General features: G+C 37.8%; 1 protein-coding gene across 4 annotated transcripts in view; it reads right to left on the reverse strand.

Moving 5' to 3' along the window:
* Window positions 1–6,277, reverse strand: part of sik2a (salt-inducible kinase 2a) — a 39,308-nt gene extending 33,031 nt beyond the window's left edge. For 3 of the 4 annotated variants that reach the window (XR_014606343.1, XM_084115457.1, XM_084115456.1), the window contains exons 1-3: window positions 5,888–6,277; window positions 4,524–4,640; window positions 2,977–3,040 (exon numbers count right to left, since the gene is read on the reverse strand). Coding sequence is in view for 2 of the 4 variants with exons in the window: in XM_084115457.1 (XP_083971583.1) it covers window positions 2,977–3,040; window positions 4,524–4,640; window positions 5,888–6,025 (319 nt within the window). In the remaining 2 variants the exon portion in view is untranslated. Of the gene's footprint in view, window positions 1–2,976; window positions 3,041–4,523; window positions 4,641–5,887 lie in introns of those variants that run through there. The other variant, XM_084115458.1, reaches the window with a different exon arrangement.
* Window positions 6,278–18,448: the final 12,171 nt, after the last annotated feature.

Consider the following 18,448-nt stretch of genomic DNA (forward strand, 5'->3'; position numbering starts at 1 on the left):
CCTGTATGAATGTACTCTGATGTATTCTAAAGTTAAAAGGATAGTTCACCCAAAAATTAACACAAAATAAGATATTTTGAAGAATATGGGTAACCAAACAGTTGATGGACCCCACTGATTTTCCATGGTATGGAAAAACAAATACTGTATGTCAATGGGGCCCATCAACTGTTTGGTTACCAACATTCTTCAAAATATCTTCTTTTGTGTTCAGCAGAAGAAGGAAATTCAAACAGGCTTGGAACAACTTGAGGGTGAATTTTCATATTTGGGTGAACTGTCCCTTTAAGTCTCTGTTAAACTGCCTCCTTGCTGTTATTACTTACCTTTAACTTATAACATTACAGAATTGAAGTCAATATAAGCTAAAAACTTATTGTCAATCCATGAATAACTCTTTTTCAGTTATGAACGTGCTTGTTTAGATGGGCCTTTTTTATCATAAAGTACAGAACACTAAATTGTATATGCTAATCAAGATTATGTTATGAGTTATGAGTGAGTTCCTACCTATATCTATAAAATGGTCACCATGATTTTGTCAAGTAAGACATATCCCACATGGAAAGAACCTACATGAGGATATATGCGCATATATGAAACCTATATGCAGTTTATATGCACATATATGCTGCATATATACAGCATATATGCACATATATGATAATATATATGCTGCATATATGCGTATATATGCCACATATAGGCATAATTGAGGTGCATATATATGCATATACAGGCCATATAGGTCTCCTGTATTGCTTCTTTATATCCACATATAAGCCCTATATGTACATACAAGATATGTCATATAGCTCATGGCAGGATCTGGTCATTTTGTAGCTCATATCTCACTTTGGCAACTGTCATACATGATGCCTAGCTCAGATAGGCACATCTATCAATTCGAAGCTCACGGAGCTGAGAAGATCAAAAAGATAAATTGTTTTTTTTTCTGTTCAGTTTTTTGTCTTTTTTTTGTTCTTGTACTATTTGATTGTTCTTAAATAAATAAATAATGTAAATTTCTACATTTTGGCCTTTTATTTATGTTGCCTACACTGTAAAAAAAAGTGTAACCCTGTCCCTACCCCTAAACCTGCCCATAAGTTATCCCTAAAATCAGAGGGAAATAATATGTAAATAAAAGCACTTAACCCTGGTTGTAAGCCTAAACTTGACATAAACTCTAAACTTGTCCCTCAAATCTGATCGGCTGATTGGAATGTTGTTCCAGGATCAACAAAAATGTAGATCAAGAACATGTTGTATGTGGTGAAATTATATTCACCATCTATAAATAAAGGCTTTAGATGACATGAAATTGCAATTAAAATTCTATCATACCTGCAAAATGCATAGATGCTGCTCCTATGTCCCCACCAATGTTAAAATCAAGCCTACGCCCTTGCTAATATGTTACTGTTTGATTGGATGCACATCCTTTGATGTCAACAAAAGATTCTGGAAAAAAGTTATTTATATTATTTATTCTACTTATTTTGACATGGCACATTGACATTTCCGCTGGGAAACAGTATTCCTCACCATATGCGTCAAATGATGTTTCTGCCGGTGGGTGCCCACAGTCCATACAATTAATTACACTTGTGTATTTTTCTCTGTGCGATGGTGCGCTTGATGAATTCATTACACAAAAGTTACTTGTGTCTCGCAAAGAGGAACACACGGACAGCAAATAACGGTAGAATTGTGTGTATTGTGACCCGCCGGGACCCGATGTGAGATCCACCTATCAGAGATACCAACATTCAGGTCTTTTCAGAGATACCAAATGTTTGGAGGTTTCACCATGACAACAACTTCTCCTTGGTCTCTAAAAATGACTGACATTACTTTAGTGAGCAAATTTTGCACTCTTATGGAAATATGATTATATTTTGTAATTATCATTTAAATCCTGTTTATCATAAATCAACATCTCAGGAAAAGGGTTTCTAATCAAAATATTACAAAACAGGGCACTGATTTCATACATGGACTTAAATACCAGGACTTAAATCATGTTTATCAGGTATTTTGGGAGATACACAACAACAACAACAAATGAATAGGAAAATAAATGATATATCATTATTTCTATGAAATATTAAATATTGCCAATTATAACTCCCATTATTACACTTCTTTGGTTATAAATACATTGTATTGAATGGGTTTACCCATTTATAGCCATTTTACCCACATATTGCATTACGTAAAATGGTATATATTAATTCTTATGCTCTAGTCTAAACAATGTAATGACATGAAAAAATACTAAATTCAAAAAACTTATTTTTTTCGGCTTCTCAGGAGAATATTCTAATTTAACCCAAATACATAGAAAATTCACATATTGTACACTGCAGAAAGAGTATGTTATTGTAAACATAGCGTCACTGCATAGATTTAGTGCTGTCTCTCGCAGTACGTGCGCTAAGAACAAAGTACGCATGTTGTCAAATACGAGGAGCATATTAACACAACTGAAGACGTACTGACAAAATCATAAGGTTGTCTCTGTAAATTATTATCTTATTTCTCTTCTTTGGCAGCAGCTGTCATATCATATTCTCTCTCTTGCTTTGTCAAAACGCAACCTTTTGCCCCTTAATGAGGCTATAAATCTCATTCACTGTCTTTCAGGTATGACTGTAGCTTTACTGCATGGGGCTGTTATGGGTGAGATGATTGTTTCTTTGGTCACGTAGCTCTCATCTAAAACACCAGGACCTTTTTCCATTACAGGTGCCATCAGAGGACAAAAAATAGCTTCTGCTCAGCTCATCCATTAGCTTTAAGTGAGTGAATCAGTGTATAGATGGATGAAATATGCAGAAATGTGGTTTGACCATCTCAATCCACTGCAGGCATGCATTCACTGCACATGCAATACTTTACAGTGTGGGGTGAATATATGGATCACAATGAAATAGCGTTTGTCAGCACATATAATGAAACGGACGCACTCACCAAATATCTCTCCATTTCTGGCATATTCTGTGACTAGATAGAGCATGTTTTTGGTCTCCATGACCTAATGAAAGAGAAGAGACGTGATTCTTATCCATTGCATGAATGTGGAATGCTATGGCAATGCAATTCATATCACAAAAACCTCAAATCACACGTGCACAGGAGACGGACAGCATTTTCACCTGTCACTATAATGTTCACACATTTTAGACACATAGGTGTAATATTTCTGTAAGCTATCTTTCTCTACACTGCTGTCCTATCTCTGAGAGCACTAGTACCATAGCATTAACATTTTTTCTGAAGTACATTGGAGTAAAGTCAATGTAAATACTGTCATAAAATGTTTTAAACATTTCTGTTCCTCATGATGTTAAAAAGCTTTTGAGTTTGAGACTTAAAAAAAAAAAAAAAAATCTAGACAAATACAATCTATACAATAACAAATAATACAATAAATAAATACAACAATGAAAATGTAAAAGTTGTGTAAAATAAATAATTTGTCTATTAATTATTTGATAGATTAGAAATAATGATTTCTATTTTATGTATTCATTAATTATATGAATGATAATAATAATATTAATGAGTATTATTATTATCATTAATTATATTAATATTATCCACTGGTGTTGTTTCATAGTTTTATTGACATTATTTATTTTATTGATTATTATCAATAATATATATATATATATTTATATTATAATTATTATTATTGATAAAATAAGCAAAACCAAACAAATAATACGCTATAAAATAAATAATAACATCAACAAAACTATAAAACAAAACTAGTGGATAATAATAATAAAAATGATTATTATTATTAAATAAAAATAATTATACTTTAAATGAATAAATGTCAACAACAATATGAAACAACACCAGTAGATAATAATAATAATAATAATAATTATATTTATTATTATTATCATCAACATTATCCACTGGCATTAGAAATAACAAAGTGTGTCCAAAACGTTTACTATTACTGTATATCAGTGTACCATTGTATCTACTACCATACTTGTACCATGATATCACCACATAATCGTATTTTTTTTTGTAAGGGAATGTTTCTTCATTTCATAGCACTATTTTTGCCTGGTTGTGACGTCTAGTGTTGAACTAATGACCATGTGGGCATTTGGTAGATTTCTATAGGTTACTGATATTCCCAGTTGACTCTGCCAAAGGAACAGTGAGCAGTTTTGTTTTTTAGAAAGCTGTATGTATAATACCAGACAGACAAATCACAATATGATCACTGTCATGATTGGACTGCTGCTGATGCTGTATTTGTGTTGTGTAACTGTTGATACTGCATCAGCATCCAGGCCCAGAGTGACCTAAAAATCTTACATAACATGACAAGACTAACCCTATAAAGCTCCCAGCCGAAACCACTGGATTCAACAGGCCTTATTCTCTAGAAAAATCTCATGGAACAAATGCTAATACAGGTAAGAAACAAAAATAGCTGGGCAGCTGATGGGTTATTATCAAAAATGTATTATACACACAATATCATGCAGTACCTGGTAAAGCTTGATGATGTGAGGATGGTCCAGCAGCTTCATGATCTCCACCTCCCTGTAGATCTTCTCTAGGTTCACCGCATCTAGCTGGGTCTTGTCTATGATCTTAATGGCCACCTGCAATTCAGCAAATGTAAATGTTATGTCTATTGGGCTTTTATTTTGAAGCCACTGATGCATGAATTATTTATAGTTTCCAGAAAAATAAAGGATTATTCACCGAGCTGCACCACAACAATACAATGAAACAGTCATAATTTTGGACCAATTAGCTTTAAAAAAAAAATTAAAAGACCACTAAGGTATGACATTTTTTGTGGAAGATTTCAAACTAGCATAAAAGCATTGCTCACAAACTGCTTCCTGTCATGTCTTTACAGCATCTTTTTAAAAAAATCATGCAACTGCAACTGGATATACAGCTGTTCCACTTTTGCTTCTAAGTGAGAAATGGTGGGAATCTGCACTTGTTTGGTTTTATCTGAATTGATCTTGACTGCAGTCACTCTTAAACTCAAGTTCAGAGTAAACTGACCCTGGCACAGCAACAATGTAATACTAATCTAAACAGACGACAGAGACATAAGGGCAGATCCGATTATTTACAGAAAATACACATCAAGCAATGAAAGATTTCATTTATTTAAAGTAAATAAATACATTTATTTAAAACAGCGACCCGAACATGCAAAATATGTTTCTATACTTATGATTTGCCACTGTGCCCTAGATATCAAAGGTCACGGTTGTTGTTGTTTTTTTTTGGATCTATTAAAACATAGCCTAATGCATGAGACAAAAATCAGAGGACCCCTTTAGAGCCTGTTTTATTTAACAAATAACTTTTAATTTAAATAATTCTTAATTAAAATGCACACACACACGTACATTATATATACACACACACACACGTATATATATATATATATATAAACACACACACACACACATATATATATATGTGTGTGTGTGTGTGTGTGTACTCAAGATGTAAGTCAAATATATTAGTTTGTGGTTACACCACTCGACATTGTAGAAGTGACATTTTTGTTTTGTTCAATATGGTATAAACGTTGTTCAAAACTGTATAAAACCAATACGAGTAGCTACATTACAAATGTTAGAACTTGGCACATGTTTGACAAAAATAGCATTTTTAAAAATATATATTTTTCATCTCGCAGATCCCATTTGTCACAGACCAAAATACAACTTACAAAATATTTAGGTTTAACAATCATGGGCTACACTCTTCCCCTTTCTTACAACACAGATAAAAGTGTAAATGTAAGTTGTTTCCAATGCACGTTAGCGCATGCACACTGAAAACACTAGTGTGTGTGTGCGTATATTAGGCTACTCACCTCAGATTTTGTGATGCGATGTCTCGCCAGCTTCACAACTGCAAAATTGCCTTTTCCCAGCGTGCGCTCAATATCATAAAATCCCACGCGAACCGGTGCCCGCTGCGACGGCTTTTGGTCCTGGGCGGCCATGACCATAGTTTTCTAGTGAACTACTGGATAAAGATGTGTGTGTGGATGGTTTGGCCACCTTCACCTGCTCTTACAAAGCAATTGAAGTGGCGGGTATGATTTCTAATGCCAAAGCTAAAATGCAAATGGGGCATATGGGTGGCAAGGGCTCCTGCACATTTCTTCGTTGCCAGATCAGGGCTCTACATGACTGAAATGAGACTGAAATGAGAGCGCATTCCGCTCTGATGCGCGGAATGATGTTCTGGCGCTCGACATGCATTGACGTCAGTGCAGAAGGGATTTTAGAAAGGGGCGGATCTCACAAAGCGGCTTCAATGTCCGTCGCGGCATGTCACCAAGACAACCTTATCCACTGTGTACGTCAATCTCAAATCAAATTGCGATCTCTACAAACACTTCAACTCGGTTGCGTACATTTGACCTTCAACAAATTAAATGCATTTTTATTACATTTATGTAAACCATCATCTTCTTCAACATAAACATTTGCGCCGACAAGTACGCATTTTAATTCATTTGTGCTGCATACGTTTTTCATAGCGGTCTGATTTTGCTCAATGCGTGCAAAAAACAACTGTCATAGTCATAGATAAAAATAAATAAATGAATGAATGAATCACATGGATAGAAATGCTCTCTCTGTGCTTGAAATGCAGCTGACATCATTATATTGCTTCATACTTCATGTTTAACACCGCAGTGTTGACAAATGAACCCTAATCTATTATGTATACCAAATGGCTTTGCGATTTTTGCAATATAACAACTTTGAATCTACATTTGGGTATCTATATTAGATAGAATTATGTTGATTTTTTTTTTCCATTTAAAAATAGAATTGTTTTTAAAATAAATAAAATATATTAGGTCTATATATGATTTAAATAAAAATATTTGTACATTTGTTTAAACATCTGTAGATATGCGCTCACCTGACTCTTGAGCATGTTGTCAGATAGCGACCCCTGCTGTCAAAAACGGCCTCTGCTGTTATGTTCTCTCTCTCTCTCTCTCTCTCTTTTTTTTTTTTTTTGTTGTTGTTGCTGTTAAACCAACCAAATAACAATTTCTGAACACTTATTTCACTAATTTCTGAACACTTACATACAACAATGAAATACAACAATGGATGACAGCATAAATAAAAATAAAGGAAGACATTAAAAATACAAATTAAATGAAAATACAGTATAAAATATAGAGGTAGTGAATCAAGTTACTTAACATTCTACAGATTGCCATACAGTTTCACAAATATGACACTTGTTGTTTGTCTTTTTAGTGTCATAATTAAGTGGTTAAAGCCACAAAGAAAATTATTTTAATTTGGGTACTTTTAAGCTTACATTAATACATAAATTTATATTTATGAATAAAATATTTTGCCAATGAAATGAATACATTCCTATATATTTTATATTATAATTACAATGAGAAAAAATAACAAATTATATCACAATGTTAAATCAATGTTTCTATTATAATATCTTATTACTAGGCTACACCAGGGCTGTTGCATCACAATAAGTCAAGTCAAGTCACCTTTATTTATATAGCGCTTTTTACAATACAGATTGTATCAAAGCAGCTTCACAGTGAAAACATGAAAATAATACAACAAAGTTTGTTTCTAGAAGAAAATTGCATCATTGTCCACCTTAAGTAAGGCAGGTCAATAATATTGTATGAAATAAAAAAAATAAAAAAATAAAATTGCATCATTGTCCACCTTAAGTAAGGCAGATCAATAATATTGTATGAAATATTAAAAAATAAATATTAAATGTCCCCAACTAAGCAAGCCAAAAGCCAAGGCAACAGTGGCAAGGAACCAAAACTCCATCAAGTGACAGAATGGAGAAAAAAACCTTGGGAGAAACCAGGCTCAGTCGGGGGCCAGTTCTCCTCTGGCCAACGAGCGAACAGTGTATGATTATGATTTAAACAGCATTACAGGTCAGAAGTCAGATTGGATCAGAACATTCAGAATATTATCCAGTTCCATCTGGTTGGAAGTCGGAATCATCACGCCGGTATGGAGACAAGTTTGATGAGGATCAGTGTCGATGGCTGTCATGTCGATGAGGCCTTCACAGGGGAGAGTCTAGTTGACACAATCTCTGCTGACACTTCAGGGATGCGTTGTGGATGGGTCCAGGCGCAGGTCCACCATCTGATCTAGATACGGCCCGGATCCGGCTGACTTCAGTAAACCTCGGAATAAACAGAAAGACTAACATTAGCGTAGATGCCATTCTTCTTATGATGTAACGAGTACATCAGGTGCTAGGAAGTGTCCCCGGCTCTGGCTGACCTACATGTAGTTTATGCAGCCTAATAATCATTTAACTGATTTGAATAATAGAAATGTAATGTTCTATATGAATGCCAGGTAAAAGAGATGTGTTTTTAGTCTAGATTTAAACTGACAGAGTGTGTCTGCTTCCCGGACAATGTTAGGAAGACTGTTCCAAAGTTTAGGTGCTAAATAGGAGAAGGATCTACCGCCAGCAGTCGATTTTAATATTCTATTTTGATAACTGGCCGGAATTTTGAGATCGCAGTAGACGTGATGGACTATAATGCGTTAAGAGCTTGCTCAAGTACTGGGGAGCTAAACCATTTAGTGCTTTGTAAGTAGTCAGCAATATTTAAAAATGTATACAATGTATAATAGGGAGCCAATGCGGTGTTGACAGAACAGGGCTAATATGGTCATACTTCCTGGTTCTAGTAAGAACTCGAGCTGCTGCGTTTTGGACCAACTGGACTTTGTGCGTGCAGGGCAACCACCCAGTAGAGCATTACAATAATCTAGCCTTGAGGTCATGAGCGCATGAACTAACTGTTCCGCATTTTTCATTGAAAGCATATGTCGTAATTTAGATTTATTTTTAAGATGGAAGAATGCGGTTTTACAAGAGCACACCCAGGTTCCTAACCAACGACGAAGACTTGACAGAGCAGCCATCAATTGTTAGACAGTTTTCTGGGTTAATACGTGCAGAGGTTTTTTGCCCAGTAATTAGAAACTCTGTTTTTTCAGAATTAAGTAGTAGGAAATTACTAGTCATCCAAATTTTTATATCAGCTATACATTCCATTAATTTTGTGAATAGGTTCGTTTCGTCAGGGCGCGAAGAAATTAGAGCTGAGCATCATCAGCATAACAGTGAAAACTAATTCCATGCTTCCTAATGATATCTCCTAAGGGTAGCATGTACAGAGTGAACAGCAACGGTCCTAGTACTGAGCCTTGTGGTACTCCATTTTGAACTTTTGATCGATATGACATCTCTTCATTTACTGCTACAATCTGATAACGTTCAGATAAGGATGATTTAAACCATGCTAGTGCAAATTCCACTAATGCCAACATATTTTCGAGTCTATTCAAAAGAATGTTGTAGTTGATGATATCAAATGCAGCACTAAGATCCAGTAACACTAATAGAGAGATTCAACCACGATCGGATAAGAGCAAATCATTTGTGACTCTAATGAGAGAGCAGTTTCAGTAGTATGATATGGTCTAAATCCTGACTGGAAATCCTCGCAGATACCATTTCTTTCTAAAAAGGAACACAGTTGTGAGGATACTGCCTTTTCTGTTAATTTTGAGTATTTAATTCAGCACATTTCTTTCAATAGCTTAGCCAGTATGGGGTCTAACATACATGTTGTCGATTAAAGGGATGGTTCAGAGTAATTTCAACCTTGGGTCCTTTGCACCATGACCTCGAGCCAAACACCCCCCCCCAAAAGCTTTTTTTTCCTGGTCGAACATTATTAAAGTTAGAGCTTATTGAGAGATATCAGCCGATTGGCTTAGTGCAGGCGCTAATGGATCCAAGGTTGTATCTCATAAATTACCCCACTAATAATGCCCGGAATGGCACCAAACTTCTACAGTAGTACAAATAGGTTCTGTACTCATAAAACGAGGCATTGGAAAGTTTGTAAGTACATTAGGAGTTTATTTAAATAACACTTGTCTGATGGCTTATGCTACCGCTAGAGTGACGTCGAGGTCACTCCCGTGATTTGGGAAAAGCCCGTAAAAGTCCTGGCAGAAAGCGATGCATGGATGTAGTGTACATCCGAACCATCCCTTTAAGATGATTTAACGAGTTTAGACAATTCTTCCTCTCCTATAGCAATGAATGAATGAAACTTTTCCTCAGGGAGACTACAATGCACTGTCTGATGCGATACTGTAGTAGACGGTTACATAGTTATAATTTTCTCTCTAATATTATCAATCTTGTAAGTAAAGAAGTTCATAAAGTCGTTACTGCTGTGCTGTTTGGAAACGTTCAGTGTTGAAGCTTTATTTTTTTGTTAGTTTAGCCAATGTTTCAAATAAATACCTAGGGTTGTGTTTGTTTTCTTCTAAAAGTGTTGAAAAATAAGCAGATCTAGCCGTTTTTAAGGCCTTTCTGTACGTACACTTAATCATGCTCTCTTTCCACGAAAGCTAACTCTGATAGAAAATCAGCAAATTCTTAGATAAAATTTGTGTGGTGCCTTGGTGGCCTGTATACAGCCAGCACAAATGTCAAACGGGATTTATCACTTACGCAAGATAACGTTACAGAAAGCACCATCACTTCAAAATAATTCTATTTGAAACTAGACTTCGGAGTAATACTATGCTATAAATTACAGCAAATACCTCCCCCTTTTTCCTTTTAAATGAGCCTCGTGTTTATAGCAGTAATCTTGCGGGGTGGACTCATTTAAAGTAATGTAATTGCCTGGTTTTACCCAAGTTTCTGTCAAACACAGAACATCTAGGTTATGGTGCTTTTGAAGAAAGGGATTGAATATTCAGCAACCCGAGCATTATCATTTGTTCATCTCCATTATATTTGTTTTTTATTTGTTGAACATCAATCAAATTTGTACCCTTACATGGGTTTGGGAGTTTTTTGTATTTCCTAGTTCGGGGAACAGACACAGTCTCTATATGATGATATCTAGGTGAAAGAGTCTTAATGTGATGGGATTTATCTGACCTCAGTGACATGAGACAGCTAGCAGACGGTCGGTTTAGCCAGTCTGTCTGCGTGAAGGATGGAGCCATTCGCGGCAGGCTGGATGAGCGGTTCCTTTCTAGCCATAACTCCCCTGATGGCAGCGATGGTGGCCACGGAGAGATATCTGTGACTGAACCTGGCTGACATCGGGGAGAAAGAAAAGGCTTTTCTCCTCGATGCCCCGGTTTCGCTATCTGAACTTTTCGGCGCCCCCGTTGAGACGGTGGTAGAAAAGTTCAGAGAAGGCGAAGGTGCGCTAGGCTGCATTTAAATCATGCATTCCACTGCGATCCGAATCCACGCCCAGACAGCCAGGGTGGCCTGGCCCATCCTGGTTCGACGATTGGAGACAGGCCCAAAGGTTCAGTGTCGACTCTTGCGCTCCTCCTACAAGGAGTAGGTCGCAAAGAAGGCGCGACTCAAGGAAGAAGAGGGATCTGAGGGAGGTGATCTAGCACAGGCGCTTCCAGCGTCAGGGTGAATAACAACCATCCTCTCCGCTCTTCTTCCTTTCCCCCCTTTTTTCTTTACCCCAGGTGTTTCTTACAGCAGGCCTGAGGCCTGGACCAATGATGATATTTTCCCATTAAATGGAATGCTTCTGAAAGTCTGGAGTTGGGCTTGGTAGTGAGCGCGCCCCTTTTGGGTGGTAGGCCTTCATTTTAAGAATATAATTAAGGCCGCCGCTCTATGAGCAGCAGGATGATCTTGTTAGGTCATTATTATAAGTGTGGCAGAGTGGGGGCTAAAAGAGCAATCTAGCAGCAAGGAAGTTCACATTAAATAAATTAATGTAGCCAACTACGCCACCTCGGGACTTTCACCTAAGGATATACTCAGACAACACAGGTTCGTTCTTCACAAAGAGGACTGAGACGGTTCTGACAATTAAAATAAACAATTTATTACATAAAATCTTCTCACATTGAAAATAAATAAATAAATAGGCTACCTTCCAAACATTTACCTCTTAATTACCTACATGTAAATACAAAAAGGAAGGTATTACTAATAAATACCTTCCAAACATTTACCTCTTAATTACCTACATGTAAATACAAAAAGGAAGGCATTTAAAATAAAAAAAGAAAGAAAACAGAAAACAAAGACTGGGGGTTAATCGAAGACATTAACAGGAGAAAGAATCTCTGACCCACCGTGTAAGTAATCACTCACTACACCCACACACTAGTGTCCCACACTACAAAGGCAATGAAACAAATCCACACTCAAGTGTGTTTAACACTACACCCCAAATGGAGGTGGGCCAAATTACCAGAGGTGGGAGTAAGTCACTAAATGCAAGTCTCAAGTCAAGTCCAAGTCTTAACATTGCAAGTCAAAGTCAAGTCAAGTCATTCTGTTGTAAGGTTCAAGTCAAGTCAAGTCAAGTCATACTCTTGTCAAGTCAAGTCAAGTCAAGTCGCAACTTAGTCATCAAGTCATACCAAGTCACACACAGGCTCGTTTTACAATTTTTTTTAACTCTGGGACTTTTATTACTTATTTAGACACAGAGGGCTGATGGGTTACAAAAATAAATAAATTAACTTGTGTGTAATAAATAAAATATCGTTAAGAAGCACTTTAAATGCTCTAAAATAAAAATAAATTAAATGAACACAAGTAAACAAGAATTAATAAAACTTTTCTGTGATGTCCCCTATGAAAGTGTAAACTAAACAAAAACATTAAAAAATTTCAATTTAATCCAATTAGGCCAACGTGAACATGCTTAAAAAGAACTAAGAACATATATCTGGGAATTTCATATTATTGTAAGTTTTTCAGACAGTAGAATGTGCTGATGTTCCCTTCTCAGGAGGAGTCAGAACTACAGCTGTTAAACTGGATCATTTCTATCAATGAATACCCTGATGAATCTGTGTAAACATGGAGTGAACATTGTCACATTCCCCCATCTCAACATATAGTAATAATACCTATAAGTGTCCAGGGATGCAAACACATGTATGGTCAAAAAAGAGAGGTTATCGAAGCCCTCGCCCCGCGGCAAATTTCCAGATACTTACATAATTGTGATGAATTTAATCCTTTTTAAGTTATTATTTTGCAGTGTAAGATTACAGTTAACACCTTTAAATATTACATAAATGTATTATGTATTTTTATTAAACTTAATGAGTGTATAAATCAGCAGCAAAAAGTAATTCTTGAAAAAATCTGCACAGTAATTTTATAAAATCTAAACATGTTAATAAAAACAAATTACTATTAGTACTCTTATAAAATTCAATCAGGCAATAATACATTTCACAATTTTATATTTATATATTAATGTCAAGAATTCAGAAGTGTATATATTTATATAGCCTACACTACACAGAAATAATATACAATTAAATTATGCTTATTTTAAATGTATTGAGCAGGCTAGGTATAAAAAATATAGGCTTTTAATAATCTTTCAGTGCGCAAAACCATGATAATATGAAACGCTTCAAAACAGAGCGCACAAAGCGCGTATGCGCATCGCGGGTGCAGAATGATGTGCTCAAAGCAACATGGAGTCACAGTGTGCTGCGCTGCACAAGTGCGCATTTAAAAGTTCACGGCACAAAGCGAAGAAATGTCGAGCGCACAAATCCTAGTGTATATCTGTCCAACAGTTTATTGATCATTTGTTTCACAAATTTAAATTCCAGTTATTGTGCGTTTGATACCGATTCATAGTCCTTGTGATGTGTGTGAACAAGCACACGGTAGTGAGTCGTTTAAAAACAGCAACAAACTCCAACAAAATAAAGTCATTTTATGCAAATCCACAACCTTTTATCTACAGATCATACATTATAATGTGAATATATCATATTGGAGAGAGTTTTATCCTGCCGTGCATCCTGCTGTAACCGGACGAGGCGCGCGCGCTGTTTGAATACTGAATGATTGACAGCCGCAGAGGAGGGAAAACGAGATTCCGTAAAAAAAATAAAATAAAAAAAAACACAATAATTGAAAAAAATTATTTTCCACAAGTCATTTCAAGTAAATAGGCACAAGTCCGAGTCAAGTCTAAAGTCACAAGGAGCAAGTCTAAAGTCAAGTCGAGTCTTTTCAGAGATCTAGTCAAGTAAGTCTCAAGTCCAGAAAATTGCGACTCGAGTCTGACACGAGTCAAGTCATATGACTCGAGTCTCCCACCTCTGCAAATTACCCCCCTTCAGATGTCCCAGAGAGAACCCACTTAAATTACAAATTCCATAAAAATAAATAAACAAAACACAGCAAAATTATAAGGGAGACAAAAACAGGAGTGTAGTTTGGGTCCGTGTATCCTGCTGATTACAGATGCGCTTACACGGCTCCGAGCTGGAAGCACGCCGTTAGGCACGCCCCCCTCAACTGCGTCAGGACAACATATCTACAATGACCGCATGCTGCAACATGCCCTCACTGCACTGTAGCGACTGAGATTGGACAAATAAGCGACCCAAACTACACGACTCCATCAGGAAGAGGCAGAAAAAAGGGAAAGCAAGAGGGTAACCAGAAACGGCTAAATGCAAACTCTACTTGTGCGTCTTGCTTTTATTTTAAGGGCAATCATGATAATGATTAACCAGCCGATATCTGACACAGCTGAGTCTATGGGGAAATTATTACCATTCTCCACCAGGGGGAGAAATGGAGGGAAATATCCAATCTGCTACATAAGGTTGCTTAACTTTAGACCTTGGTTCCCTGTTTAGAAAGTGGGGTATGTTTGATAGGTATTAAATTAGGAATTTAGGGCCCTGAAGTTCCTGTTTTTATAAGTAGGCTTGCATACCTTATCATAGGCCTCCTCTTGTGTTAGGTTTATGTAGTAGGTGGTGCCAATCTTGGTCACCCAGTGAAATGTACAGGTTGGCTTCATCTCATATAGGAATCTCTAGTGAGGCCACCGTGCATGTGAGCTTCAAACAGGTTTTGTTCAGCGTGAGATGGCTTCCTCCCATTTGGGTTTGTCTCCTGACGCCACCGCTTTGTATAAGCTCCAGATAGACCAACCAAGCGTTGGCCCTCATCGGGCCACCTTGTATTTGTATAGCAGGTCTCCTCTCACTTCTGAGAGTTGTTATGAGACTACAGCTTTGAACTTCAGACATAGGATATTCAAGTGCCAACCCCACGAGGGCTGGAGGGTTTCCAACAAACTCCTAATACACATGCCTAAGCCAGATATTAAGGCTTAGGCATGTGTATTAGGAGTTTGTTGGAAACAATCTGCTAGAAGCTTTTTTGTACTGAGCCCCTCAGTATCTGAGCGTAGGCTCTTTAGATTTAGATCATGTACAGCATATCTATGTAAGGTCTATTTTTTCTAGCCTCCTCTTTCTACAAGAGTCGTATAGCCTAGGCCCGCCTCTGCATTAGGCGATTATGCTAGTAGATGTTAAGGGTAGAATAAATAGCAGCATAGGTAGCAGGCTATTCCTAAGACTTCCATGCAGATATATTCTGGGTGTTGTCAGACCTGTCTCTCTCTGGAAAGAGACAGTTGGAAGCAGTAATGCTGAGGTCTCCGTTTTCAGAGGTGTATATTGTAGCTAGAATTTCCCAGCTAGTCTTTAAGTTGGATATCTAGGCCCCATGAATTTGTTTCAAGTCATAACGTGAAAATATTGTTGGCCTCATAGCTGAGGCCTCCATTTCCCTTGGGATTGTTTTTTTGGCAACCCACAGCTCTAGTCTATTCACCCTGCACCACTGGAGCTCTTTTTAGTACTCCCTCCCATTGGGACAAGTTTGAGTACACTCCCTTAGAGCCTAAGCATGCCATGGGCTGACACTTTTGATAATTGAAATTGTAGGCCTTTCTATAGGTCTCCTCGATAGTCAGGTAACGTAAGATTGTACTCTGCTTGTTTAAAGGGTCGATAGCGCTCTAGCTGAGTACACTGTCCATTGGCAATGTAAAGTAGGAAAAACCGGGCCTATAGTATTTATATGAATACACCTATGATATCTGAGGCTAGTTCTGATAACAAGTATCGCTATCAAGTAGTAGGCTTTCACAGGCCTCCTTGAAGGTGGTTCCACTATCTTGTGGGTTTTTAGCAATAAATAAGATCATCACGTTGTAGGCTCCCTTTGAGCCTCCCTGATTCTAGCCCAGAGCCTGGTCAAATATATATATATTATTTTCCTAACTACCCTAAGTCTGGTTAGAAGGTTGAAGGACTCTCACAAGGCCTCCCTGCTAGATTAGCCCTAGAGCTGGAGGTGCTTCTCTTATCTAGGGCCCCTTTAGAGTGCCCAGCCTCCACAATGTTTTAAAGCACTGTGTAGATCCAGGATTGAGTAGAGTTACTCCCCTCGTTTGCAAGGATGCCCGTCTCTATGTTCCGGTTTCACTATTGGTTTTGTGAGAGACTCTGTTTGAGAAAACAGACAGGTTGTTGGCAACACTAGGTCAGTAGATTTGATCAGGTCAGCCTTCTTGGTGGCATGTGGGGTTGACTCTATGTCCCCCTCAGAAAGTGACTGGACGGGACTCCTTTCGGACCCCCTGGCCATATTCCCTTAAAGGAACCCCTTCCTTGGAAGCTGTTGGTTCCAAGCCTTTGAGCGGCCTTGGTAGGCCTTCCATTGTTCGGAGGCCTCTTTGAGGCTTATAGCTTTGGCAGTGACCGTAGGGAATAATGTCACTGACAGCCTGTATGTGACCAGAAGGGTGAGTGTTTTCTTGGCGTTTCAGGTTGAAACTGCCAGTTCAGACGTTTTGTCATAAACCATAATTGGCATGCAATCCCCTCATCAACGCAGTGCGAGTTCCCTTTCGAAAGGGAACGTCTAGGTTACGACTGTAACCTCTGTTCCCTGAGAACAGGGAGCGAGACACTGCGTCGTTAGCCATGCCTCTGGGATGCCTGCTGAACAGTCCCTTCAGACGAAAGTGGATGACATGTTCTCTAGGCACCCCTTTTATACTTCTGGGTCGCACTAGTAGTGACGTCATAGGCTGTCGTTGGTCAAATTCGATTGCCGTAATTGGATAGCTTTTCAGACACCGGTTCACGTGGAGGGTGTTCCCCAATAGCATCATCGACGCAGTGTCTCATTACCTGTTCTCAGGGAACAGAGGTTACAGTCGTAACCTAGACATTATGTGACATATTAGCCGCTTTCCGACCGGAGGAACCTTTTCACAGTTCCTAGAACTATTGGCTAAAGTACCCGGATGTCGGCGTGTTCGCACCGCAGGAACTAGGAACGATTTTAGTTCTAGGAACTCCATTTGTAGGAACTAATTTGGGTCCAACTTCAGAGTAGGGTCTAAACCAGCACTATAGGAACTATCCGTGACGTTAGTGTACGCTGATTGACCGAACGCACGCGGAACATCAGCACCCGCCATTTTTAAAACAGCTAGAATGTAAACACACAGATTATAGCCTATATATTTACTCCATAAACTATACAAACATGGAAAACAGTGATAGATGGGTCTCTAAACCTTTATGCTGAAGAGAAAATCCAACGCAACTTTGAGGGGACCAAGCCAAACATGATTATGTTTATCTGCCCAGCTAGCAACACTGGACATCAACCACACGGCATAGGCTAATAACCTTTTTTCATATACTGTCTACTTTCTATAACAGTTCTATCTAATAAGATATTAAACAGTACTGTTAGACAGATTGCTAACTAATAAACACAGAGAATGCGAGCATTGTTTGCTCTGGCGTTCTCAGCGCCGCCAAAATAAAGGTCCGTCGCGCCGTCAAAATAAAAGTCACCGTGCTTGCGTCACTCCCTTACCCCTCCTACCAGTTCCTATGGCCACTTGGCCAGTGCGAACGCAAACAGCAAAACCGAGTTTGGGGGAGAGTAGTTCTTCGAACTGTTTAGAAGTGGACAGTTCCTAGAACTAAGTTCCTATAACTACTTGGTCGGAAAGCGGCTATTGTTCTCCAGCTGTTTTACTGACCACTTTCCGCGGTTGAAACACTGATTGATCATTAAATGAGACATAATACATTTTGGTAAGTTGTACTGTATCTTTCAACATACCTTATAATGTTAATTTGTGTTTATTTACTAGTAGTAAGGAGGAAGAGATGATCAGTGCCGCTTGAACTGAGATGCTACAGCGATCTGTCACGTCACAAAAGCGCAAAAACGGTATTGTTTGAATTTCGTAATTAAATTGACAGAATTTGAAAGCTGAGACTTAGTTTCATATCAAAAGTAACCTTCTCTGTCTTGTCTGTCGGTTTCAGTCTCCTCTTTGCTTCTCGACTTTTCACTGTGCGAGAAAATGGATGTGTGGCGTGAGAGCTGGCAGCCCTGTACTACACATGCATGTAACTGATTGGTGATATATTTGCCCAAATATGAAAGTAAATATATTTAGTTTCAATTTCATTCATTTGTTTTT

The sequence above is a fragment of the Abramis brama genome, assembly GCF_963993115.1.
Source record: "Abramis brama genome assembly, chromosome: 5".
In the NCBI taxonomy this organism is placed as follows: domain Eukaryota; kingdom Metazoa; phylum Chordata; class Actinopteri; order Cypriniformes; family Leuciscidae; genus Abramis; species Abramis brama.